Consider the following 26091-nt stretch of genomic DNA (forward strand, 5'->3'; position numbering starts at 1 on the left):
TTGATCTCTCTCTCTCTATTGATCTCTCTCTCTCTATTGATCTCTCTGTCTCTCTCTATTGATATCTCTGTCTCTCTCTATTGATATCTCTGTCTCTCTCTATTGATATCTCTCTCTCTATTGATCTCTCTCTCTCTCTATTGATATCTCTCTCTCTATTGATCTCTCTCTCTCTCTATTGAGCTCTCTCTATTGAGCTCTCTCTATTGAGCTCTCTCTCTCTCTATTGATCTCTCTCTCTCTCTATTCTCTCTATTGAGCTCTCTCTATTCTCTCTCTCTCTCTATTGAGCTCTCTCTCTCTCTATTGAGCTCTCTCTCTCTCTATTGAGCTCTCTCTCTCTATTGAGCTCTCTATTGAGCTCTCTCTCTCTATTGAGGTCTCTATTGAGCTCTCTCTCTCTATTGAGCTCTCTCTCTCTCTATTGAGCTCTCTCTCTCTATTGAGCTCTCTATTGAGCTCTCTCTCTCTCTATTGAGGTCTCTATTGAGCTCTCTCTCTCTCTATTGAGCTCTCTCTCTCTATTGAGCTCTCTCTCTCTTGAGCTCTCTCTCTCTATTGAGCTCTCTCTCTCTTGAGCTCTCTCTCTCTCTATTGAGCTCTCTCTCTCTCTATTGAGCTCTCTCGGCTGATTTACAGACGTCTGTACTGTCATGTGGAATGTCTATATTTCACTTAGACTTGACCACACTACTATCACATATTTAGCATGGCTCATAGACCGCTGACAAAAGAGAGACATTTCTGTCTTTTTGAACGTCATGGTCTAGTAACCTGGTGTATCTCATCTCCCGTGTGTGTGTGTGTGTTTCCAGTGGATAAAGCACGTGGATGAACAGGGTAGACCATACTACTACAGTGCTGATGGCTCCAGGTCAGAGTGGGAGCTGCCCAAGGTACGGCCCTCTACACTACCTCACTGTTTCAGTTCAATGGTTTCATTGATTGTCCCCCAAGTTAGGGTAGCCTAGTGGTCAGAGCGTTGGACTAGTAACCGGAAGGTTGCAAGTTCAAACCCCCGAGCTGTCGTTCTGCCCCTGAACAGGCAGTTAACCCACTGTTCCTAGGCCATCATTGAAAATAAGAATTTGTTCTTAACTGATTTTCCTAGTTAAATAAAGGTAATATAAAAATAAAGTGTTAAGTTGTATTTTTAGTTGAAAGTGTTGGTGTTTATAAGTACCAACACCCCCCCAACCTCTCCTCTCTGCAGTACCAACACCCCCAACCTCTCCTCTCTGCAGTACCAACACCCCCCCAACCTCTCCTCTCTGCAGTACCAACACCCCCCAACCTCTCCTCTCTGCAGTACCAACACCCCCAACCTCTCCTCTCTGCAGTACCAACACCCCCAACCTCTCCTCTCTGCAGTACCAACACCCCCCCAACCTCTCCTCTCTGCAGTACCAACACTCCTCCCCCCCCTCCTCCTCTCTCCTCTCTGCAGTACCAACACTCCCCCTCCTCTCTCCTCTCTCCTCTCTGCAGTACCAACACTCCCCCTCCTCTCTCCTCTCTCCTCTCTGCAGTACCAACACTCCCCCTCCTCTCTCCTCTCTCCTCTCTGCAGTACCAACACTCCCCCTCTCTCTCCTCTCTCCTCTCTGCAGTACCAACACTCCCCCCCCCCTACTAACACCCCCTCTCTCTGCAGTCTCCCCCAACCTCTCCTCTCTGCAGTACCAACACCCCCAACCTCTCCTCTCTGCAGTACCAACACCCCCTCCCTCTCCTCTCTGCAGTACCAACACTCCCCCAACCTCTCTCTCCTCTCTGCAGTACCAACACTCCCCCAACCTCTCTCTCCTCTCTGCAGTACCAACACCCCCAACCTCTCCCTCTCCTCTCTGCAGTACCAACACCCCCAACCTCTCCTCTCCTCTCTGCAGTACCAACACTCCCCCCAGCCTCTCCTCTCTCCTCTCTGCAGTACCAACACTCCCCCAACCTCTCCTCTCTCTCTGCAGTACCAACACTCCCCCCCTCTCCTCTCTCCTCTCTGCAGTGCCAACCTCCCCCAACCCTCCTCTCTCAGTACCAACACTCCCCCAACCTCTCCTCTCTGCAGTGCCAACCTCCCCCTCCCTCTCCTCTCTGCAGTACCAACCTCCCCCCCAACCTCTCCTCTCCTCTCTGCAGTACCAACACTCCCCCCCCTCCTCTCTCTCTGCAGTACCAACACTCCCCCTCCCCTCTCCTCTCTCCTCTCTGCAGTACCAACCTCCCCCCCTCTCCTCTCTCCTCTCTGCAGTGCCAACACTCCCCCCCTCCTCCTCTCTCCTCTCTGCAGTACCAACACTCCCCCTCCTCTCTCCTCTCTGCCTCCCCCTCCTCCTCCTCTCTGCAGTACCAACACTCCCCCCTCCTCCTCCTCTCTGCAGTACCAACACTCCCCCCCTCCTCTCCTCTCTCTGCAGTACCAACACTCCCCCTCCTCTCTCCTCTCTGCAGTACCAACACTCCCCCTCCTCTCTCCTCTCTGCAGTACCAACACTCCCCCTCCTCTCTCCTCTCTGCAGTACCAACACTCCCCCTCCTCTCTCCTCTCTGCAGTAACACTCCCCCTCCTCTCTCCTCTCTGCAGTACCAACACTCCCCCCCTCTCCTCTCTGCAGTACCAACACTCCCCCTCTCCTCCTCTCTGCAGTACCAACACTCCCCCTCCTCCTCCTCTCTGCAGTACCAACACTCCCCCTCCCTCTCCTCTCTGCAGTACCAACCTCCCCCTCCTCTCTCCTCTCTGCAGTACCAACCTCCCCCTCCCTCTCCTCTCTGCAGTACCAACACTCCCCCTCCTCCCTCCTCTCTGCAGTACCAACCTCCCCCTCCCTCTCCTCTCTGCAGTACCAACACTCCCCCTCCTCTCTCCTCTCTGCAGTCCAACCTCCTCCCCCTCCTCTCTCCTCCCTCCTCTCTGCAGTACCAACCTCCCCCTCCTCCTCCTCCCTCCTCTCTGCAGTGCCAACACTCCCCCTCTCTCTCTCCTCTCTGCGGTATAACCTCCCCCTCCTCCTCTCTCCTCTCTGCAGTACCAACACTCCCCCTCTCCTCTCTCTAGTACTAACCTCCCCCTCCTCTCCTCTCTGCAGTACCAACACTCCCCTCCCTCCTCTCTGCAGAAAACCAACACTCCCTCCTCTCCTCCTCTCTGCAGTACCAACACTCTCCCCTCCTCTCTGCAGTGCCAACACTCCCCCCTCCTCCTCCTCTCTGCAGTACCAACCTCCCCCCCCCTCTCCTCTCTGCAGTGCCAACACTCCCCTCCTCTCTCCTCTCTGCAGTACCAACCTCCCCCAACTCCTCTCCTCTCTGCAGTACCAACACTCCCCCTCCTCTCTCTCCTCTCTGCAGTACCAACCTCCCCCTCCTCTCTCCTCTCTGCAGTACCAACCTCCCCCTCCCTCTCCTCTCTGCAGTACCAACCTCCCCTCTCTCTCCTCTCTGCAGTACCAACACTCCCTCCTCCTCTCTAGAAAATTAACACCTCCCCCTCCTCTCCTCCTCCTCTCTGCAGTACCAACCTCCCCCCCCTCCTCTCCTCTCTGCAGTACCAACCTCCCCCTCCTCCTCCTCTCTGCAGTACCAACACTCCCCCCCTCCTCCCCCCAACCTCTCCCTCTCTCTCTGCAGTGCCAACACTCCCCCCCCCTCCTCCCTCCTCTCTGCAGTACCAACCTCCCCCCCCCCTCCTCCTCCTCTCTGCAGTACCAACCTCCCCCTCCTCTCTCCTCCCTCCTCTCTGCAGTGCCAACCTCCCTCTCCTCCCTCCTCTCTGCAGTACCAACACTCCCCCCTCCTCTCTCCTCTCTGCAGTACCAACACTCCCCCCTCTCCTCCTCTCTGCAGTACCAACACTCCCCCTCCTCTCTCCTCTCTGCAGTACCAACCTCCCCCTCCTCTCCTCTCTGCAGTACCAACCTCCCCCCTCCTCCTCCTCTCTGCAGTACCAACACTCCCCCCTCCTCTCTCCTCTCTGCAGTACCAACACTCCCCCTCCTCTCTCCTCTCTGCAGTGTACCAACACTCCCCCTCTCTCCTCTCTGCAGTACCAACCTCCCCCCTCCTCTCTCCTCTCTGCGGTACCAACACTCCTCCTCTCTCCTCTCTCCTCTCTGCAGTGCCAACACTCCCCCCCTCTCCTCTCTGCAGTACCAACCTCCCCCTCCTCTCTCCTCTCTGCAGTACCAACACTCCTCCCCCTCCTCTCTCCTCTCTGCAGTACCTCCTCTCCTCTCCCCCTCCTCTCTCCTCTCTGCAGTACCAACCTCCCCCCCCTCCTCTCCCTCTCTCTCTGCAGTACCAACACTCCCCTCTCTCTCTCTCCTCCTCCTCTGCAGTACCAACACTCCCCCTCCTCTCCTCTGCAGTACCACCTCCCTCCCTCTCCCTCCCCTCTGCAGTACCAACACTCCCCCTCCCTCTCCTCTCTGCAGTACCAACACTCCCCCCTCCTCTCCTCTCTGCCCAACACTCCTCCTCCTCTCTGCAGTACCAACACTCCCTCCCCCTCCTCTCTCCTCTCTCTCCTCTGCAGTACCAACACTCCCCCTCCTCCTCTCCTCTCTGCAGTACCAACACTCCTCTCTCCCCTCCTCTCTCCTCTCCTCTTGCAGTACCAACCTCCCTCCTCCTCTCTGCAGTACCAACACTCCCCCCTCCTCTCTCCTCTCTGCAGTGCCAACCTCCCCCTCCTCTCAGTGCCAACTCTCCCTCCTCTCCTCTCTGCAGTGCCAACCTCCCCCTCCTCTCTCCTCTCTGCAGTACCAACACTCTCCCTCTCCTCTCTGCAGTACCAACCTCCCCCTCCTCTCTCCTCTCTGCAGTACCAACACTCCCCCTCCCTCTCCTCTCTGCAGTACCAACCTCCCCCCTCCTCTCCTCTCTGCAGTACCAACCTCCCCCTCCTCCTCTCCTCTCTGCAGTACCAACACTCCCCCCTCCTCCTCCTCTCTGCAGTACCAACCTCCCCCTCCTCTCTCCTCTTCTGCAGTACCAACACTCCCCCTCCTCTCCTCTCTGCAGTACCAACCTCCCCCTCCTCTCTCCTCTCTGCAGTACCAACCTCCCCCTCCTCCTCCTCTGCAGTACCAACCTCCCCCTCCTCTCTCCTCTCTGCAGTACCAACCTCCCCCCTCCTCTCTCCTCTCTGCAGTACCAACCTCCCCCTCCTCCTCTCTCCTCTCTGCAGTACCAACACTCCCCTCCTCTGCAGTCTCTCTCTCCTCTCTGCAGTACCAACACTCCTCCTCTCCTCTCTCAGTACCAACTCTCTCCTCTCCTCTCTGCAGTGCCAACCTCCCCCTCCTCTCTCCTCTGCAGTACCAACCTCCCCCTCCTCCTCTCCTCTCTGCGGTAACCAACACTCCTCCTCTCTCCTCTCTGCAGTACCAACCTCCCTCCCTTTCTCCTCTCTCCTCTCTGCAGTACCAACACTCCCCCTCCTCTCTCCTCTCTGCAGTACCAACACTCCCCTCCTCCTCTCTGCAGTGCCAACACTCCTCTCTCCTCCTCTCTGCAGTACCAACACTCCTCTCTCCTCTCTGCAGTACCAACCTCCTCTCTCCTCTCTGCAGTACCAACACTCCTCCTCCTCTCCTCCTCTGCAGTACCAACTCTCCCTCTCCTCTCTCCTCTCTGCAGTACCAACACTCCCCTCCTCTCTCCCTCTGCAGTGCCAACCTCCTCCTCCTCTCTCCTCTCTGCAGTACCAACACTCCCCCCTCCTCTCTCCTCTCTGCAGTACCAACCTCCTCCTCTCCTCTCTGCAGTACCAACCTCCTCCTCTCTGCAGTACCAACCTCCTCCTCTCTCTCAGTACCAACACTCCTCTCCTCTCTGCAGTACCAACCTCCCTCCTCTCTCTCCTCTCTGCAGTACCAACCTCCTCCTCCTCTCCTCTCTGCAGTACCAACACTCCCCCCTCTCTCTCTGCAGTACCAACACTCCCCTCTCCTCTCTGCAGTACCAACCTCCCTCTCCTCTCTGCAGTGCCAACACTCCTCTCCTCTCTGCAGTCTCTCCTCTCTGCAGTACCAACCTCCTCCCTCCTCTCCTCTCTGCAGTACCAACCTCCCCTCCTCTCCTCTCTGCAGTACCAACACTCCTCTCTCCTCTCTGCAGTACCAACCTCCTCCCTCTCTGCAGTACCAACCCTCCTCTCTCCTCTCTGCAGTACCAACACTCCCCTCCTCTCCTCTGCAGTCCTCTCTCCTCTCTCCTCTCTGCAGTACCAACCTCCTCTCCTCTCTGCAGTGCCAACCTCCTCTCTCCTCCTCTGCAGTGCCAACCTCCTCCTCCTCTCTGCAGTACCAACCTCCTCCTCTCTCTGCAGTACCAACACTCCTCCTCCTCTCTGCAGTACCAACTCCTCCTCTCTCCTCTCTGCAGTGCCAACCAACCTCCTCTCTCCTCTCTGCAGTACCAACACTCCTCTCTCCTCTCTGCAGTACCAACCTCCCCCTCTCCTCTCTCCTCTTGCAGTACCAACCTCCTCTCTCTCCTTCTGCAGTATAACCTCCCCCTCCTCTCTCCTCTGCAGTACCAACCTCCTCTCTCCTCTCTGCAGTGCCAACCCTAACCTCTCTCCTCTCTGCAGTGCCATAACCTCCTCCTCTCTCCTCTCTGCAGTACCAACACTCCCCTCTCTCCTCTCTGCAGTACCAACCTCCCCCTCTCTCCTCTCTGCAGTGCCAACACTCCTCCTCCTCTCTCCTCTGCAGTACCAACCCCCTCCTCTCCTCTCTGCAGTACCAACACTCCTCTCTCCTCTCTGCCTCCTCTCCTCTCTCCTCCTCTCTGCAGTACCAACACTCCTCTCTCCTCTCTCTGCAGTACCAACACCCCCTCCTCTCTCCTCTGCAGTACCAACACTCCTCCTCTCCTCTCTGCAGTACCAACCTCCCCCTCCCTCTCCTCTCTGCAGTACCAACCTCCTCTCCTCCCTCTCCTCTGCAGTACCAACCTCTCTCTCTCCTCTCTGCAGTACCAACCTCCTCCTCTCCTCTCTGCAGTACCAACCTCCCCTCTCTCCTCTCTGCAGTACCAACCTCCCCTCTCCTCTCTGCGGTACCAACCTCCCCCCTCCTCTCTCCTCTCTGCAGTGCCAACCTCCCCCTCCTCTCTCCTCTCTGCAGTGCCAACCTCCCTCCCTCCTCTCTCCTCTCTGCAGTGCCAACACTCCCTCTCCTCCTCTCTGCAGGTACCAACACTCCTCTCCTCTCCTCTCTGCAGTACCAACCTCCCCCTCCTCTCCTCTCTCTGCAGTACCAACCTCCCCCTCCTCTCTCCTCTCTGCAGTACCAACACTCCCCCTCCTCTCTCCTCTCTGCAGTACCAACCTCCTCTCTCCTCTCTGCAGTACCAACCTCCCCTCTCTCTGCAGTACCAACTCCCCCTCTCTCTCCTCTTTGCAGTACCAACCTCCCCCTCCCTCTCCTCTCTGCAGTACCAACCTCCCCCTCCTCTCTCTCCTCTCTGCAGTACCAACCTCCTCTCTCCTCTCTGCAGTACCAACCTCCTCTCTCCTCTCTGCAGGTACCAACTCTCTCTCCTCTCTCCCCCTCCCTCTCCTCTCTGCAGTACCAACACTCCCTCTCCTCTCTCTCTGCAGTCCCAACCTCCTCTCTCCTCTTCTGCAGTACCAACCTCCCTCTCCTCTCTGCAGTACCAACCTCCTCTCTCCTCTCTGCAGTACCAACCTCCTCTCCTCTCTGCAGTACCAACACTCCCTCTCTCCTCTCTGCAGTACCAACCTCCCCCCCTCTCTCCTCTCTGCAGGTACCAACCTCCCCCTCCTCTCTCCTCTCTGCAGTACCAACCTCCCTCTCCTCCCTCTCTGCAGTACCAACACTCCCTCTCTCTCCTCTGCAGTACCAACCTCCCTCTCCTCTCTGCAGTACCAACTCCCCCTCCTCTCCTCTCTGCAGTGCCAACACTCCTCTCTCCTCTCTCAGTACCAACACTCCCCCTCCTCTCTCTCTTCTGCAGTACCAACCTCCTCCTCTCTCCTCTCTGCAGTACCAACACTCCTCTCTCCTCTCTGCAGTACCAACCTCCTCTCTCCTCTCTGCAGTACCAACCTCCTCTCTCCTCTCTGCAGTGCCAACCTCCTCTCTCCTCTTTGCAGTACCAACCTCCTCTCTCCTCTCTGCAGTACCAACCTCCTCTCTCCTCTCTGCAGTACCACCTCCCCCTCCTCTCTCCTCTCTGCAGTACCAACACTCCCTCTCTCCTCTCTCAGTACCAACCTCCTCTCTCCTCTCTGCAGTACCAACCTCCTCCTCTCCTCTCTCCTCTCTGCAGTACCAACCTCCTCCTCTCTCCTCTCTGCAGTACCAACACTCCTCTCTCCTCTCTGCAGTACCAACCTCCTCTCTCCTCTCTGCCCAACCTCCTCTCTCCTCTCTGCAGTGCCACATCTCCTCCTCTCCTCTCCCCAACTCCCCTCCTCTCCTCTCTGCGGTACCAACTCCTCCTCCTCTCCTCTCTGCAGTACCAACCTCCTCTCTCCTCTCTCTGCAGTACCAACACTCCTCCCTCTCCTCTCTGCAGTACCAACACTCCCCCTCTCTCTCCTCTTTGCAGTACCAACCTCCCCCTCTCCTCTCTGCAGTACCAACCTCCCCTCTCTCCTCTCTGCAGTACCAACACTCCTCTCTCCTCTCTGCAGTACCAACCTCCTCTCTCCTCTCTGCAGTACCAACCTCCCCCTCCTCTCTCCTCTCTGCAGTCCCCCTCCAACCTCCTCTCTCCTCTCTGCAGTACCAACCTCCCCCTCCTCCTCCTCTCTGCAGTACCTCTCCTCCCTCTCCTCTCTGCAGTACCAACACTCCTCTCTCCTCTCTGCAGTACCAACACTCCTCTCTCCTCTCTGCAGTACCAACACTCCTCTCTCCTCTCTGCAGTACCAACCTCCCCCTCCTCTCTCCTCTCTGCAGTACCAACCTCCCCCTCCTCTCTCCTCTCTGCAGTACCAACACTCCTCCTCTCCTCTCTGCAGTACCAACTCTCCTCTCCTCCTCTCTGCAGTACCAACACTCCTCTCTCCTCTCTGCAGTACCAACCTCCTCCTCTCCTCTCTGCAGTACCAACACTCCCCTCTCCTCTCTGCAGTACCAACACTCCTCTCTCCTCTCTGCAGTACCAACCTCCCCCTCCTCTCTCCTCTCTGCAGTACCAACCTCCTCTCTCCTCTCTGCAGTACCAACCTCCTCTCTCCTCTCTGCAGTACCAACACTCCCTCTCTCTCTCCTCTCTGCAGTACCAACCTCCTCTCTCCTCTCTGCAGTACCAACCTCCTCCTCCTCTCTGCAGTACCAACACTCCCCCTCCTCTCTGCAGTACCAACCTCCTCTCTCCTCTCTGCAGTACCAACACTCCCCCTCCTCTCTCCTCTCTGCAGTACCAACTCCTCCCCCTCCTCTCTGCAGTACCTCCTCTCCTCTCTGCAGTACCAACACTCCCCCCTCCTCTCTGGTACCAACCTCCTCCCTCCTCTCTGCGGTACCAACCTCCTCTCTCCTCTCTGCAGTACCAACCTCCCTCTCCTCTCTGCAGTACCAACTCCTCCTCCTCTCCTCTCTGCAGTACCAACCTCCCCTCCTCTCTCTTTTGCAGTACCAACCTCCCTCCTCCTAACCTCCTCTCTGCAGTACCAACCTCCCTCCCTCCTCTCTGCAGGTACCAACACTCCCTCTCCTCTCTGCAGTACCAACCTCCTCTCCTCTCTGCAGTACCAACCTCCCCTCCTCTCTGCAGTACCCAACTCCTCCTCTCTCCTCTCTGCAGTACCAACCTCCCCCCTCTCCTCTCTGCAGTACCAACCTCCTCCTCTCTCCTCTTTGCAGTACCAACCTCCTCTCTCCTCTCTGCAGTACCAACCTCCTCTCTCCTCTGCAGTGCCAACCTCCTCCTCCTCCTCTCTGCAGTACCAACCTCCTCTCTCCTCTCTCCTCCAGTACCAACCTCCTCTCTCCTCTCTGCAGTACCAACCTCCTCTCTCTCTCTGCAGTGCCAACCTCCTCCTCTCCCTCTCCTCTCTGCAGTACCAACACTCCTCTCTCCTCTCTCCTCTCCTCTCTGCAGTACCAACCTCCTCTCTCCTCTCTGCTCTCCTCTCTCCTCTCTGCAGTACCAACCTCCTCTCTCCTCTCTGCAGTACCAACCTCCTCTCTCCTCTCTGCAGTACCAACCTCCTCTCTCCTCTCTGCAGTGCCAACCTCCTCCTCCTCTTTGCAGTACCAACCTCCTCTCTCCTCTCTGCAGTACCAACCTCCCCCTCTCTCCTCTCTGCAGTACCAACACTCCTCTCTCCTCCCCCAACACTCCCTCTCCTCTCTGCAGTACCAACACTCCTCTCTCCCTCTCCTCTCTGCAGTACCAACCTCCTCTCTCCTCTTTGCAGTACCAACCTCCTCCTCTCTCCTCTCTGCAGTACCAACACTCCCCTCCTCTCCTCTCTGCAGTACCAACACTCCTCTCTCCTCTCTGCAGTACCAACACTCCCTCTCCTCTCTGCAGTGCCAACACTCCTCTCCTCCTCCTCTCTGCAGTGCCAACCTCCTCTCTCCTCTCTGCAGTACCAACCTCCTCCCTCTCCTCTCCTCCTCTCTGCAGTACCAACCTCCCTCTCCTCTGCAGTACCTCCTCCTCTCTCTGCAGTACCAACCTCCCCCTCCTCTCTCCTCTCTGCAGTACCAACACTCCTCCCCTCTGCTCCTCCCTCTCCTCTCTGCAGTACCAACCTCCCCCTCTCTCTGCAGTGCCAACCTCCTCTCCTCTCTGCAGTACCAACCTCCTCTCTCCTCTCTGCAGTGCCAACCTCCCTCTCCTCTCTGCAGTACCAACACTCCTCCTCCTCCTCTGCAGTGCCAACCAACCTCCTCTCTCCTCTCTGCAGTACCAACCTCCTCCTCCTCTCTGCAGTACCAACCTCCTCCCTCCTCTCTGCAGTACCAACCTCCTCCTCCTCTCTGCAGTACCAACCTCCTCCTCTCTCTGCAGTGCCAACCTCCTCCTCCTCTCTCCTCTCTGCAGTACCAACTCCTCCCCCTCCCTCTCCTCTCTGCAGTACCAACCTCCTCTCTCCTCTCTGCAGTACCAACCTCCTCTCTCCTCTCTGCAGTACCAACCTCCTCTCTCCTCTCTGCAGTGCCAACCTCCCTCTCCTCTCTGCAGTACCAACCTCCTCTCCTCTCTCTGCAGTGCCAACCCTCCTCTCTCCTCTTTGCAGTACCAACACTCCCCCTCTCCTCCTCTCTCTGCAGTACCAACACTCCTCCTCTCCTCTCTGCAGTGCCAACCTCCTCTCTCCTCTCTGCAGTACCAACCTCCTCTCTCCCCCCTCCTCTCTCCTCTTTGCAGTACCAACCTCCTCTCTCCTCTTTGCAGTACCAACACTCCTCCTCCTCTCTGCAGTACCAACCTCCCTCCTCTCCTCCTCTTTGCAGTACCAACCTCCTCTCTCCTCTCTGCAGTACCAACCTCCTCTCTCCTCTCTGCAGTACCAACCTCCTCCTCCTCTCTGCAGTACCAACCTCTCTCCTCTCTGCAGTACCAACACTCCTCTCTCCTCTCTGCAGTACCAACCTCTCTCTCCTCTCTGCAGTACCAACACTCCTCTCTCCTCTTTGCAGTGCCAACCTCCCTCTCCTCTTTGCAGTACCAACACTCCTCTCTCCTCTCTGCAGTACCAACACTCCTCTCCTCTCTCCTCTCTGCAGTACCAACCTCCTCTCTCCTCTCTGCAGTACCAACCTCCTCTCTCCTCTCTGCAGTACCAACCTCCTCTCTCTCTCTCTCTGCAGTACCACCTCCTCCCTCTCCTCTTTGCAGTACCAAACCTCCTCTCTCCTCTCTGCAGTGCCAACCTCCCTCTCCTCTCTGCAGTACCAACCTCCTCTCTCCTCTTTGCAGTACCAACACTCCTCTCCTCTTTGCAGTGCCAACCAACTCTCCTCTCTCCTCTCTGCAGTACCAACCTCCTCTCCTCTCTCTGCAGTGCCAACCTCCTCTCTCCTCTTTGCAGTACCAACCTCCTCTCTCTCCTCTTTGCAGTACCAACCTCCTCTCTCCTCTTTGCAGTACCAACACTCCTCTCTCCTCTTTGCAGTACCAACCTCCTCTCTCCTCTTTGCAGTACCAACACTCCTCTCTCCTCTTTGCAGTACCAACACTCCTCTCTCCTCTCTGCAGTACCAACACTCCTCTCTCCTCTCTGCAGTACCAACACTCCCTCTCCTCTCTGCAGTACCAACCTCCTCTCTCCTCTCTGCAGTGCCAACCTCCTCTCTCCTCTTTGCAGTGCCAACACTCCCCCTCCTCTCTGCAGTACCAACCTCCTCTCTCCTCTCTGCAGTACCAACCTCCTCTCTCCTCCTCTCCTCTCTGCAGTGCCAACACTCCCTCTCCTCTCTGCAGTACCAACACTCCTCTCTCCTCTCTGCAGTACCAACCTCCCTCTCTCCTCTCTGCGGTGCCAACCTCCTCTCTCTCCTCTCTGCAGTACCAACCTCCTCTCTCCTCCTCTCTGCAGTACCAACCTCCTCTCTCCTCTCTGCAGTACCAACTCCTCCCTCTCTCCTCTCTGCAGTACCAACACTCCTCTCCTCTCCTTCTGCAGTACCAACCTCCTCTCTCCTCTTTGCAGTACCAACACTCCTCCCTCCTCTCTCCCTCTCTCCTCTGTACCTCACCCTCCTCTCCTCTCTGCAGTATAACCTCCTCTCTCCTCTTTGCAGTACCAACACTCCTCTCTCCTCTCTGCAGTACCAACACTCCTCTCTCCTCTCTGCAGTACCAACCTCCTCTCTCCTCTTTGCAGTACCAACACTCCTCTCTCCTCTCTCTCTCTGCAGTACCAACCTCCTCTCTCCTCTCTGCAGTGCCAACTCCTCTGCTCCTCTCCTCTCTGCAGTACCAACCTCCTCTCTCCTCTTTGCAGTACCAACACTCCTCTCTCCTCTTTGCAGTACCAACCTCCTCTCTCTTTTGCAGTGCCAACCTCCTCTCTCCTCTCTGCAGTACCAACCTCCTCCTCCTCCTCTCTGCAGTACCAACACTCCCCCTCCTCTTCTCTGCAGTACCAACCTCTCCTCCTCTCTGCAGTACCAACCTCCTCCTCCTCTCTCCTCTTTGCAGTACCAACCTCCTCTCTCCTCTCTGCAGTGCCAACCTCCTCTCTCCTCTCTGCAGTACCAACCTCCTCTCTCCTCTCTTTGCAGTACCAACACTCCTCTCCTCTCCTCTCTGCAGTACCAACCTCCTCTCTCCTCTCTGCAGTACCAACCTCCTCTCTCCTCTTTGCAGTACCAACCTCCTCTCTCCTCTCTGCAGTCAACCTCCTCCTCCTCTCCTCTGCAGTACCAACCTCCTCCTCTTTGCTCCAACACTCCCTCCCTCTTTGCAGTACCAACACTCCTCTCCTCTCTGCAGTACCAACCTCCTCTCTCCTCTTTGCAGTACCAGCCTCCCTCTCCTCCTCTCTCTCCTCTCTGCAGTACCAACACTCCTCTCTCCTCCTGCAGTACCAACACTCCTCTCTCCTCTCTGCAGTACCAACACTCCTCTCCTCTCTGCAGTACCAACACTCCTCTCTCCTCTCTGCAGTACCAACCTCCTCCCCTGCTCTCCTCCTTTGCAGTACCAACCTCCTCTCTCCTCTTTGCAGTACCAACCTCCTCTCTCCTCTTTGCAGTACCAACCTCCTCTCTCCTCTTTGCAGTACCAACCTCCCTCTCCTCTCTGCAGTACCAACCTCCTCTCTCCTCTCTGCAGTACCAACACTCCTCTCTCCTCTCTGCAGTACCAACCTCTCTCCTCTCTGCAGTACCAACCTCCTCCTCCTCTCTGCAGTACCAACCTCCTCTCTCCTCTCTGCAGTACCAACCTCCTCTCTCCTCTTTGCAGTACCAACACTCCTCTCCTCTCTCCTCTCTCCTCTCTGCAGTACCAACCTCTCTCTCTCCTCTCTGCAGTACCAACACTCCTCTCTCCTCTTTGCAGTACCAACCTCCTCTCTCCTCTCTGCAGTACCAACACTCCTCTCTCCTCTCTGCAGTACCAACACTCCTCTCTCCTCTCTGCAGTACCAACACTCCTCTCTCCTCTCTGCAGTACCAAGCACTCCCTCCTCTCTCCTCTCTGCAGTACCAACACTCCTCTCCTCTCTCCTCTCTGCAGTACCAACCTCCTCTCTCTCTCCTCTCTGCAGTACCAACCTCCTCTCCTCTCTGCAGTACCAACACTCCTCTCTCCTCTCTGCAGTACCAACCTCCTCTCTCCTCTTTGCAGTACCAACACTCCTCTCTCCTCTTTGCAGTACCAACCTCCTCTCTCCTCTCTGCAGTACCAACCTCCTCTCTCCTCTCTGCAGTACCAACCTCCTCCTCTCTCCTCTCTGCAGTACCAACCTCCTCTCTCCTCTCTGCAGTACCAACCTCCTCTCCTCTCCTCTCCTCTCTGCAGTACCAACCTCCTCTCTCCTCTCTGCAGTACCAACACTCCTCTCCTCTCTGCAGTACCAACCTCCTCTCTCTCCTCTGCAGTACCAACCTCCTCTCTCCTCTCTGCAGTACCAACACTCCTCTCTGCGGTACCCTCTCTCCTCTCTGCAGTACCAACACTCCTCTCTCCTCTCTGCAGTACCAACCTCCTCTCTCCTCTCTGCAGTACCAACCTCCTCTCTCCTCTCTGCAGTACCAACCTCCTCTCTCCTCTTTGCAGTACCAACCTCCTCTCTCCTCTTTGCAGTACCAACCTCCTCTCCTCCTCTCTGCAGTACCAACACTCCTCTCTCCTCTTTGCAGTACCAACACTCCTCTCTCCTCTCTGCAGTACCAACCTCCTCTCTCCTCTCTGCAGTGCCAACCTCCTCTCTCCTCTCTGCAGTACCAACCTCCTCTCTCCTCTCTGCAGTACCAACCTCCCTCTCCTCTTTGCAGTACCAACCTCCTCTCTCCTCTCTGCAGTACCAACACTCCCCCTCCTCTCTCTCTGCAGTACCAACCTCCCTCTCCTCCTCTCTCCTCTCTGCAGTGCCAACCTCCTCTCTCCTCTCTGCAGTACCAACCTCCTCTCTCCTCTCTGCAGTACCAACCTCCTCTCTCCTCTCTGCAGTACCAACACTCCTCTCTCTCTTTGCAGTACCAACCAACTCTGCTCCCCTCTCTCCTCTCTGCAGTACCAACCTCCCCCCTCCTCTCTCCTCTTTGCAGTACCAACCTCCTCCTCTCCTCTTTGCAGTACCAACACCTCCTCCTCCTCCTCCTCTCTGCAGTACCAAGCCTCCTCTCCTCTCTGCAGTACCAACACTCCCTCTCCTCTCCTCTCTGCAGTACCAACCTCCCCCCCTCCTCTCTCTTCTGCAGTACCAACCTCCTCTCCTCTCTGCAGTGCCAACCTCCTCTCTCCTCTCTGCAGTGCCAACCTCCTCTCTCCTCTCTGCAGTACCAACCTCCTCTCTCCTCTCTGCAGTACCAACACTCCCCCTCCTCTCTCCTCTCTGCAGTACCAACACTCCCCTCCTCTCCTCTGCAGTACCAACACTCTCTCTCCTCTCTGCAGTCCAACACTCCTCTCTCCTCTCTGCAGTACCAACCTCCTCTCTCCTCTTTGCAGTACCAACACTCCCTCTCCTCTCTGCAGTACTAACACTCCTCTCTCCTCTCTGCAGTACCAACCTCCTCTCTCTCTCTGCAGTACCAACCTCCCTCTCCTCTCTGCAGTACCAACCTCCCCTCCTCTCTGCAGTACCAACACTCCTCTCCTCTCTGCAGTACCAACCTCCTCTCTCCTCTTTGCAGTACCAACCTCCTCTCTCCTCTCTGCAGTACCAACACTCCTCTCTCCTCTCTGCAGTACCAACCTCCCTCTCTCCTCTCTGCAGTACCAACCTCCTCTCTCCTCTCTGCAGTACCAACCTCCTCTCTCCTCTCTGCAGTACCAACCTCCTCTCTCCTCTCTGCAGTACCAACACTCCTCTCTCCTCTCTGCAGTACCAACCTCCTCTCCTCCTCTCCTCTCTGCAGTACCAACCTCCTCCTCTCCTCTCTGCAGTACCAACACTCCTCTCTCCTCTCCTCTCTGCAGTACCAACACTCCTCTCTCCTCTCCTCTCTGCAGTACCAACCTCCTCTCTCCTCTCTGCAGTACCAACACCTCCTCTCTCCTCTCTGCAGTACCAACCTCCTCTCTCCTCCTCTGCAGTACCAACCTCCTCTCCTCTCTCTCTCTGCAGTACCAACACTCCTCTCTCCTCTCTGCAGTACCAACCTCCTCTCCTCTCTGCAGTACCAACCTCTCCTCTCCTCTCTGCAGTACCAACACTCCTCCTCCTCTCTCCTCTCTGCAGTACCAACCTCCTCCTCTCTCCTCTCTGCAGTACCAACCTCCTCTCTCCTCTCTGCAGTACCAACCTCCTCTCTCCTCTCTGCAGTACCAACACTCCCCCTCCTCTCTCCTCTCTGCAGTACCAACCTCCTCTCTCCTCTTTGCAGTACCAACACTCCTCTCTCTCTCTCCTCTCTGCAGGTACCAACCTCCCCTCCTCCTCTCTGCAGTACCAACACTCCTCTCTCCTCTCTGCAGTGCCAACACTCCTCCTCTCTCCTCTCTGCAGTACCAACACTCCTCTCCTCTCTCTCTGCAGTACCAACACTCCTCCTCCTCTGCTCCTCCTCCTCCTCTGCAGTACCAACACTCCTCTCTCCTCTCTGCAGTACCAACACTCCCTCTCCTCTCTGCAGTGCCAACCTCCTCCTCTCCTCCTCTCTGCAGTACCAACCTCCCTCCTCCTCCTCTGCAGTACCAACCTCCTCTCCTCTCTGCAGTACCAACCTCCTCCTCCTCTCTGCAGTACCAACCTCCCTCTCCTCTCTGCAGTACCAACACTCCTCCTCCTCTCTGCAGTACCAACACTCCCTCTCCTCTCTGCTCCTCTCTCCTCTCTGCAGTACCAACACTCCCCCTCCCTCTCTCAGTACCAACCTCCCCAGTACCAACCTCTCTCTCCTCTCTGCAGTACCAACACTCCCCTCCTCCTCTCCTCTCTCTCTGCAGTACCAACCTCCTCCCTCCTCCTCTCTCCTCTCTGCAGTACCAACCTCCTCTCTCTCTCTGCAGTACCAACCTCCCCTCTCCTCCTCTGCGGTGCCAACACTCCTCCTCCTCTCTCTCCTCCTCCTCTCCTCTCTGCAGTACCAACCTCCTCTCCTCTCTCCTCCTCCTCTGCAGTACCAACCTCCCCCTCCTCTCTCCTCTCTGCAGTACCAACCTCCTCCTCCTCTCCAGTACCAACCTCCTCCTCTCTCTGCAGTACCAACACTCCCCTCTTCCTCTCTCCTCTCTGCAGTACCAACACTCCCCTCTCCTCTCCTCTCTGCAGTACCAACCTCCTCTCTCCTCTCCTCTCTGCAGTACCAACACTCCCCCTCCTCTCCTCTCTGCAGTACCAACACTCCTCTCTCTCTCTCTGCAGTACCCCTCCTCTCTCCTCTCTGCAGTACCAACACTCCCCCCTCCTCCTCCTCTCTGCAGTACCAACCTCCCCCTCTCTCTCCTCTCTGCAGTACCAACACTCCCTCTCTCTCCTCTCTGCAGTACCAACACTCCTCTCTCCTCTCTGCAGTACCAACCTCCCCCCTCCTCTCTCCTCTCTGCAAGTACCAACACTCCTCCCTCCTCCTCTCTGCAGTACCAACACTCCTCTCCTCTCTCCTCTCTGCAGTACCAACACTCCCCCTCCTCTCCTCTCTGCAGTACCAACACTCCCTCCTCCTCTCTCCTCTCTGCAGTGCCAACTCCCCCCTCCCCCCAACCTCTCTCCTCTCTGCAGTACCAACACTCCCCCTCCTCTCTCTCCTCTCCTCTCTGCAGTACCAACACTCCCTCCCTCTCCTCTCTGCAGTACCAACCTCCCCCCTCTCTCCTCTCTGCAGTACCAACACTCCCCCTCTCTCTCCTCTCTGCAGTGCCAACACCCCCCCCCTCCTCTCTGCAGTACCAACACTCCCCCCTCTCCTCTCTGCAGTGCCAACTCCTCTCCTCTCTCCTCTCTGCAGTACCAACACTCCCCCCCTCTCTCCTCTCGGTACCAACACTCCTCTCTCCTCTCTCAGTACCTCCTCCCCCTCTCTCCCTCTCTGCAGTACCAACCTCCCCCTCTCTCTCTCCTCTCCCCAACCTCCTCTCTCCTCTCTGCAGTACCAACCTCCCCCTCCCCCCTCCAACCTCCCCCTCCTCTCTGCAGGTACCAACTCCCCCTCCTCTCTCCTCTCTGCAGTACCAACCTCCCCCCCCTCTCTCCTCTCTGCAGTGCCAACACTCCCCCCCCCCTCCTCTCTGCAGTGCCAACCTCCCCCCTCCTCTCCTCTCTGCAGGTACCAACACTCCCCCTCCTCCTCCTCTCTGCAGTACCAACACCCCCCCCCCTCCTCTCTGCTCCCCTCTCCTCTCCTCTCTGCAGTGCCAACCTCCTCCCCCTCTCCTCTCTGCAGTACCAACACTCCCCCCCTCTCCTCTCTCTCCTCTCTGCAGTACCAACACTCCCCTCTCCTCTCTGCAGTACCAACCTCCCCCCAACCTCTCCTCTCTGCAGTACCAACACTCCCCCCAACCTCTCCTCTCTGCAGTACCAACACTCCCCCTCCTCTCCTCTCTGCAGTACCAACACTCCCCCTCCTCTCTCCTCTCTGCAGTACCAACCTCCCCCTCCTCCTCTCCTCTCTGCAGTGCCAACACTCCCCCTCTCTCTCCTCTCTGCAGTACCAACCTCCCCCTCCTCCTCTCTGCAGTACCAACACTCCCCCTCCCTCTCCTCTTTGCAGTACCAACACTCCCTCCCCTCTCCTCTCTGCAGTACCAACACTCCCCCCTCTCTCCTCTCTGCAGTACCAACCTCCCCTCTCTCCTCTCTGCAGTACCAACACTCCCCCCTCCTCCTCTCTGGTGCCAACCTCCCCCCTCCTCTCTCCTCTCTGCGGTCCAACCTCCCCCCCTCTCTCTCTCTCTGCAGTACCAACACTCCCCCTCCTCCTCTCTCCTCTCTGCAGTACCAACCTCCCCCTCCTCTCCTCTCTGCAGTACCAACACTCCCCTCCCCCCCTCTCTCCTCTCTGCAGTACCAACACTCCCCCTCCCTCTCCTCTCTCAGTCCAACCTCCCCTCCTCTCTCCTCTCTGCAGTACCAACCTCCCCCTCCTCTCCTCTCTGCAGTACCAACCTCCCCCCTCCTCTCTCTCTCTCCTCTCTGCAGTACCAACCTCCCCCTCCTCTCTCCTCTCTGCAGTACCAACCTCCCCCCTCCTCTCTCCTCTCTGCAGTACCAACACTCCCCCTCCTCTCTCCTCTCTGCAGTGCCAACACTCCCCCCCCTCCTCTCTGCAGTACCAACACTCCCCCCCCCCCTCTCCTCTCTGCAGTACCAACCTCCCCCTCCTCTCTCCTCTCTGCAGTACCAACCTCCCCAACCCTCTCTCCTCTCTGCAGTACCAACACTCCCCCTCCTCTCTCCTCTCTGCAGTACCAACTCTCCTCTCTCCTCTCTGCAGTACCAACACCCCCCTCTCTCCTCTCTGCAGTACCAACCTCCCCCTCCTCTCTCCTCTCTGCAGTACCAACCTCCTCCTCTCCTCTCTGCAGTACCAACCTCCCCCCTCTCTCCTCTCTGCAGTACCAACACCCCCCTCCTCTCTGCAGGTACCAACCTCCCCTCTCCTCTCTGCAGTACCAACACTCCTCCCCCCTCCTCTCTCCTCTCTGCAGTACCAACACTCCCCCCCCTCCTCTCTCAGTACCCCTCCTCCTCTCTGCAGTACCAACCTCCCCCCCTCTCCTCTCTCTCCTCCCCCTCCTCTCTCCTCTCTGCAGTGCCAACACTCCCCCCCTCTCTCCTCTCTGCAGTACCAACACTCCCCCCCTCCTCTCCTCTCTGCAGTACCAACACTCCTCCCTCCTCTCTCCTCTCTGCAGTACCAACACTCCCCCCTCCCTCTCCTCTCTGCAGTACCAACACTCCCCTCTCCTCTCTCCTCTCTGCAGTACCAACACTCCCTCTCCTCTCTCCTCTCTGCAGTACCAACACTCCCCCCTCCTCTCTCCTCTCTGCAGTACCAACCTCCCCCCTCTCTCCTCTCTGCAGTACCAACACTCCCCCTCCTCTCTCCTCTCTGCCTCCTCTCTCCTCTCTGCAGTACCAACACTCCCCCCTCCTCTCTCCTCTCTGCAGTACCAACACTCCCCTCCTCTCTCCTCTCTGCAGTACCAACACTCCCCCTCCTCTCTCCTCTCTGCAGTACCAACACTCCCCCTCCTCTCCCTCTGCAGTACCAACACTCCCCCTCCTCTCTCTCTGCAGTACCAACACTCCCCTCTCCTCTCTCCTCTCTGCAGTACCAACACTCCCCCTCCTCTCTCCTCTCTGCAGTACCAACACTCCCCCCCTCTCTCCTCTCTGCAGTACCAACCTCCCCTCCTCTCTCCTCTCTGCAGTACCAACACTCCCTCTCCTCTCCTCTCTGCAGTACCAACACTCCCCTCTCCTCTCTCCTCTCTGCAGTACCAACCTCCCCCTCCTCTCTCCTCTCTGCAGTACCAACACTCCCCCCCCCTCCTCTCCTCTCTGCAGTACCAACACTCCCCCTCCTCTCCTCTCTGCAGTGCCAACACTCCCCCTCCTCTCTCCTCTCTCCTCTCTGCAGTACCAACACTCCCCCCTCCTCTCTCCTCTCTGCAGTACCAACCTCCCCCTCCTCTCTCCTCTCTGCAGTGCCAACACTCCCCCTCCTCTCTCCTCTCTGCAGTACCAACACTCCCCCCTCCTCTCTCTCTCAGTACTAACCTCCTCTCCTCCTCTCTCCTCTCTCCCCCCCTCCTCCTCTCCTCTCTGCAGTACCAACACTCCCCCTCCTCCTCTCCTCTCTGCAGTACCAACACTCCCCCCCCTCCTCTCTCCTCCTCTCTCTCTGCAGTACCAACCTCCCCCTCTCCTCTCTCCTCTCTGCAGTACCAACACTCCCCCTCCTCTCTCCTCTCTGCAGTACCAACACTCCCCCTCCTCTCTCCTCTCTGCAGTACCAACCTCCCCCCCCCTCTCTCCTCTCTGCAGTACCAACACTCCCCCAACCTCTCCTCTCTGCAGTACCAACACTCCCCCCTCCTCTCTCCTCTCTGCAGTACCAACACTCCCCCCTCCTCTCTCCTCTCTGCAGTACCAACACTCCCCCCTCCTCTCTCCTCTCTGCAGTACCAACACTCCCCCTCCTCTCTCCTCTCTGCAGTACCAACACTCCCCCCCTCCTCTCTCCTCTCTGCAGTACCAACACTCCCCCCCCTCCTCTCTCCTCTCTGCAGTACCAACACTCCACCCCCTCTCCTCTCTGCAGTACCAACACTCCCCCTCCTCTCTCCTCTCTGCAGTACCAACACTCCCCTCCTCTCCTCTCTGCAGTACCAACCTCCTCTCCTCTCTGCAGTACCAACCTCCCCCTCCCTCTCCTCTCTGCAGTACCAACCTCCTCTCTCCTCTCTGCAGTACCAACACTCCCCCTCCTCTCCTCTCTCCTCTCTGCAGTACCAACCTCTCCCTCTCTGCAGTACCAACACTCCCCCTCCTCTCTCCTCTCTGCAGTACCAACACTCCCCCTCTCTCTCTCCTCTCTGCAGTACCAACACTCCCCCCTCCTCTCTCCTCTCTGCAGTACCAACACTCCCCCCTCCTCTCTCCTCTCTGCAGTACCAACACTCCCCCTCCTCCTCTGCAGTACCCTCCTCTCTCTCTCTGCAGTACCAACACTCCTCTCTCTGCTCTTCTCCTCTCCTCTCTGCAGTACCAACACTCCCTCCTCTCTCCTCTCTGCAGTACCAACCTCCTCCTCTCTGCTCTCCTCTCTGCAGTACCAACACTCCCCCTCCTCTCCTCTCTCTCTCTGCAGTACCAACACTCCTCTCTCTCCTCTCTGCAGTACCAACACTCCTCCTCCTCTCTCCTCTCTGCAGTACCAACACTCCTCCTCCTCTCTCCTCTCTCCTCTCTGCAGTACCAACACTCCCTCTCCTCTCCTCCTCTCTGCAGTACCAACCTCCTCTCCTCCTCTCTCAGTACCAACCTCCTCTCTCCTCTCTGCAGTACCAACCTCCCCCCTCCTCTCTCCTCTCTCCTCTCTCCTCTCCCCTCTCTCTCCTCTCTCCTCTCTGCAGTACCAACACTCCTCTCCTCCTCCTCTCTCCTCTCTGCAGTACCAACACTCTCTCCCTCCTCTCCTCTGCAGTACCAACACTCCCCCTCTCTCTCTCTCCTCTCTGCAGTACCAACACTCCCCCTCCTCCTCCTCTCTGCAGTACCAACACTCCCCCCTCCTCTCCTCTCTGCAGTACCAACACTCCCCCTCCTCTCTGCCTCTCCCTCCTCTCTGCAGTACCAACACTCCCTCTCCTCTCTCCTCTTGCAGTACCAACACTCCCCCCTCCTCTCTCCTCTTCTGCAGTACCAACACTCCCCCCCCTCCTCCTCTCTCCTCTCTGCAGTACCAACACTCCCCCCTCCTCTCTCCTCTCTGCAGTACCAACACTCCCCCCCCTCCTCTCTCCTCTCTGCAGTACCAACACTCCCCCCCCTCTCTCCTCTCTCCTCTCTGCAGTACCAACACTCCCCCCCTCCTCCTCTCTCCTCTCTGCAGTACCAACACTCCCCCCCCTCCTCCTCTCTCCTCTCTGCAGTACCAACACTCCCCTCCTCCTCTCTCCTCTCTGCAGTACCAACACTCCCCCTCCTCTCTCTCCTCTCTGCAGTACCAACACTCCCTCTCCTCTCTCCTCTCTGCAGTACCAACACTCCCCCCTCCTCTCTCCTCTCTGCAGTACCAACACTCCCCCTCCTCTCTCCTCTCTGCAGTACCAACACTCCCCCTCCCCCTCCTCTCTCCTCTCTGCAGTACCAACACTCCCCCTCCTCTCCCTCTCTGCAGTACCAACACTCCCCCTCCTCCTCTCTCTCTGCAGTACCAACACTCCCCTCTCCTCTCTCTCCTCTCTGCAGTACCAACACTCCCCCCTCCTCTCTCCTCTCTGCAGTACCAACACTCCCCCTCCTCCTCTCCTCCTCTCTGCAGTACCAACACTCCCCCTCCTCCTCTCTCCTCTCTGCAGTACCAACACTCCCCCCTCCTCTCTCCTCTCTGCAGTACCAACACCCCTCCCCCCCTCTCTCCTCTCTGCAGTACCAACACTCCCCCTCCTCTCTCCTCTCTGCAGTACCAACACTCCCCCCCTCCTCTCTCCTCTCTGCAGTACCAACACTCCTCCCCCTCCTCTCTCCTCTCTGCAGTACCAACACTCCCCCTCCTCTCTCCTCTCTGCAGTACCAACACTCCCCCTCCTCTCTCCTCTCTGCAGTACCAACACTCCCCCTCCTCTCTCCTCTCTGCAGTACCAACACTCCCCCTCCTCTCTCCTCTCTGCAGTACCAACACTCCCCCTCCTCTCTCCTCTCTGCAGTACCAACACTCCCCCTCCTCTCTCCTCTCTGCAGTACCAACACTCCCCCTCCTCTCTCCTCTCTGCAGTACCAACACTCCCCCTCCTCTCTCCTCTCTGCAGTACCAACACTCCCCCTCCTCTCTCCTCTCTGCAGTACCAACACTCCCCCCTCCTCTCTCCTCTCTGCAGTACCAACACTCCCCCTCCTCTCTCCTCTCTGCAGTACCAACACTCCCTCCCTCCTCTCTCCTCTCTGCAGTACCAACACTCCCCCTCCCTCTCTCCTCTCTGCAGTACCAACACTCCCCCTCCTCTCTCCTCTCTGCAGTACCAACACTCCCCCCTCCTCTCTCCTCTCTCTCCTCTCTGCAGTACCAACACTCCCCCCCTCCTCTCTCCTCTCTGCAGTACCAACACTCCCCCCCTCCTCTCTCCTCTCTGCAGTACCAACACTCCCCCTCCTCTCTCCCTCTGCAGTACCAACACTCCTCTCTCCCTCTCTCAGTACCAACACTCCCCCCCTCCTCTCTCCTCTCTGCAGTACCAACACTCCCCCTCCTCTCTCCTCTCTGCAGTACCAACACTCCCCCCTCCCTCTCTCCTCTCTGCAGTCTCTCCTCCTCTCTCCTCTCTGCAGTACCAACACTCCCCCCCTCTCTCCTCTCTGCAGTACCAACACTCCCCTCCTCTCTCCTCTCTGCAGTACCAACACTCCCCCTCCTCTCTCCTCTCTGCAGTACCAACACTCCCCCCTCCTCTCTCCTCTCTGCAGTACCAACACTCCCCCTCCTCCTCTCTCCTCTCTGCAGTACCAACACCCCCAACCTCTCCTCTCTGCAGTACCAACACTCCTCTCCTCTCTCCTCTCTGCAGTACCAACACTCCCCCTCCCTCTCTCCTCCTCTCTGCAGTACCAACACTCCAACCTCTCCTCTCTGCAGTACCAACACTCCTCCTCTCCTCTCTCCTCTCTGCAGTACCAACACTCCCTCTCTCTCTCCTCTTTGCAGTACCAACACTCCCCCTCCTCTCTCCTCTCTGCAGTACCAACACTCCCCCCCTCCTCTCTCCTCTCTGCAGTACCAACACTCCCCCCTCTCTCTCCTCTCTCCTCTCTGCAGTACCAACACCCCCAACCTCTCCTCTCTGCAGTACCAACACTCCCCCTCCTCTCTCCTCTCTGCAGTACCAACACTCCCCCTCTCCTCTCTCCTCTCTGCAGTACCAACACTCCCCCTCCTCTCTCCTCCTCTCTGCAGTACCAACACTCCCCCTCCTCTCTCCTCTCTGCAGTACCAACACTCCCCCTCCTCTCTCCTCTCTGCAGTACCAACACTCCCCCTCCTCTCTCCTCTCTGCAGTACCAACACTCCCTCTCCTCTCTCCTCTCTCCAGTACCAACACTCCCTCCTCTCTCCTCTCTCCTCTCTGCAGTACCAACACTCCCCCTCCTCTCTCCTCTTTGCAGTACCAACACTCCCCCTCCCTCTCTCCTCTCTGCAGTACCAACACTCCCCCCTCCTCTCTCCTCTCTGCAGTACCAACACTCCCCCTCCTCTCTCCTCTCTGCAGTACCAACACTCCCCCTCCTCTCTCCTCTCTGCAGTACCAACACTCCCCCTCCTCTCTCCTCTCTGCAGTACCAACACTCCCCCCCTCTACCTGGTGGAGGAGACCGGACCCCTAAGAGCCACAGTCTGGATAGGAAACATGTGGAGCCCATCGTCCTGACCAAGTGGGCAAACAGCAGCAACGTGCTGGACGCCAACGACAAGGTGAGACAGACGCCCTGTCACGGCCTGCTCAGCCACTGGTTGTGTCTCAAATGTTATTCCCTATATAGTCCACTGCTTTTGAACAGGACACGTAGGAGTGGTCTCTGGTAGTAGTGCACTATGTGACGGATAGAATGCTATTTGGCATGCAGACTGGAAATAGTGACTGAGATGCAGCAGAGTCATTTGAGAAGTGTGTAGCCTGTTGCTAATATCCATCTCCAGACTTCCGCAGCAAAACGGATGCACTTCCTACAACTCTAATTCCATAGCTATCGTTTCTCTTCCAACCAGGTCTCTGAAGTATCTTGTCCTGTGAGTGTGTTTAGGATGCGAGGTTCCCTGTGTGTCAAAAACAGTCGGCGTCACAGTTGGGAATCGGGTTGCACTGACACACTGTAGACTCTCACTGTAGACTCTCACTGTAGACTCTCACTGTAGACTCTCACTGTAGACTCTCACTGTAGACACACACTGTAGACTCTCACTGTAGACTCTCACTGTAGACTCTCACTGTAGACTCATGATTCTGTTCTGCAGCGGCTCACCAAAAACATCAGGCGTTTCCGTACAGGCTCTGGTGGCCCCCACCCCTACAGACAGACACAAGTCAGTGCCCCCTCCCTCCGTGCCCTATACACCCCCGCCTTCAAATCACAGCAGCCAATCATTTTGCACATGGGTGGACAACTTCAGTCCTCCAGGGCCTGATTGGTGTCACTCTTCTTCTCCATCCTATCAAACACAGCTGATTAATCACATTGCGTTCTAAACAGAAGACCCTGATTAGCTGATTATTGGGGTCAGGTGTGTTAGCTGGGGCAAAACTGTGACACCAATCAGGACC

At 57.2% G+C, this 26091-nt stretch overlaps 1 protein-coding gene across 10 annotated transcripts in view; it reads left to right on the top strand.

Moving 5' to 3' along the window:
• LOC112259654 (rho GTPase-activating protein 12) overlaps positions 1–26091 on the top strand; it is a 159762-nt gene that overhangs the window by 100886 nt on the left and 32785 nt on the right. For 7 of the 10 annotated variants that reach the window (XM_042329042.1, XM_042329040.1, XM_042329043.1 and 4 more), the window contains 3 exons: positions 816–896; positions 25110–25244; positions 25785–25853. In XM_042329042.1, the coding sequence (XP_042184976.1) occupies positions 816–896; positions 25110–25244; positions 25785–25853 (285 nt within the window). The remainder of the gene's footprint in view (positions 1–815; positions 897–25109; positions 25245–25784; positions 25854–26091) is intronic. The other 3 variants (XM_042329044.1, XM_042329046.1, XM_042329048.1) reach the window with 2 other exon arrangements.

This window comes from Oncorhynchus tshawytscha, linkage group LG10 (assembly GCF_018296145.1).
Source record: "Oncorhynchus tshawytscha isolate Ot180627B linkage group LG10, Otsh_v2.0, whole genome shotgun sequence".
NCBI classification, from domain to species: Eukaryota; Metazoa; Chordata; class Actinopteri; order Salmoniformes; family Salmonidae; genus Oncorhynchus; species Oncorhynchus tshawytscha.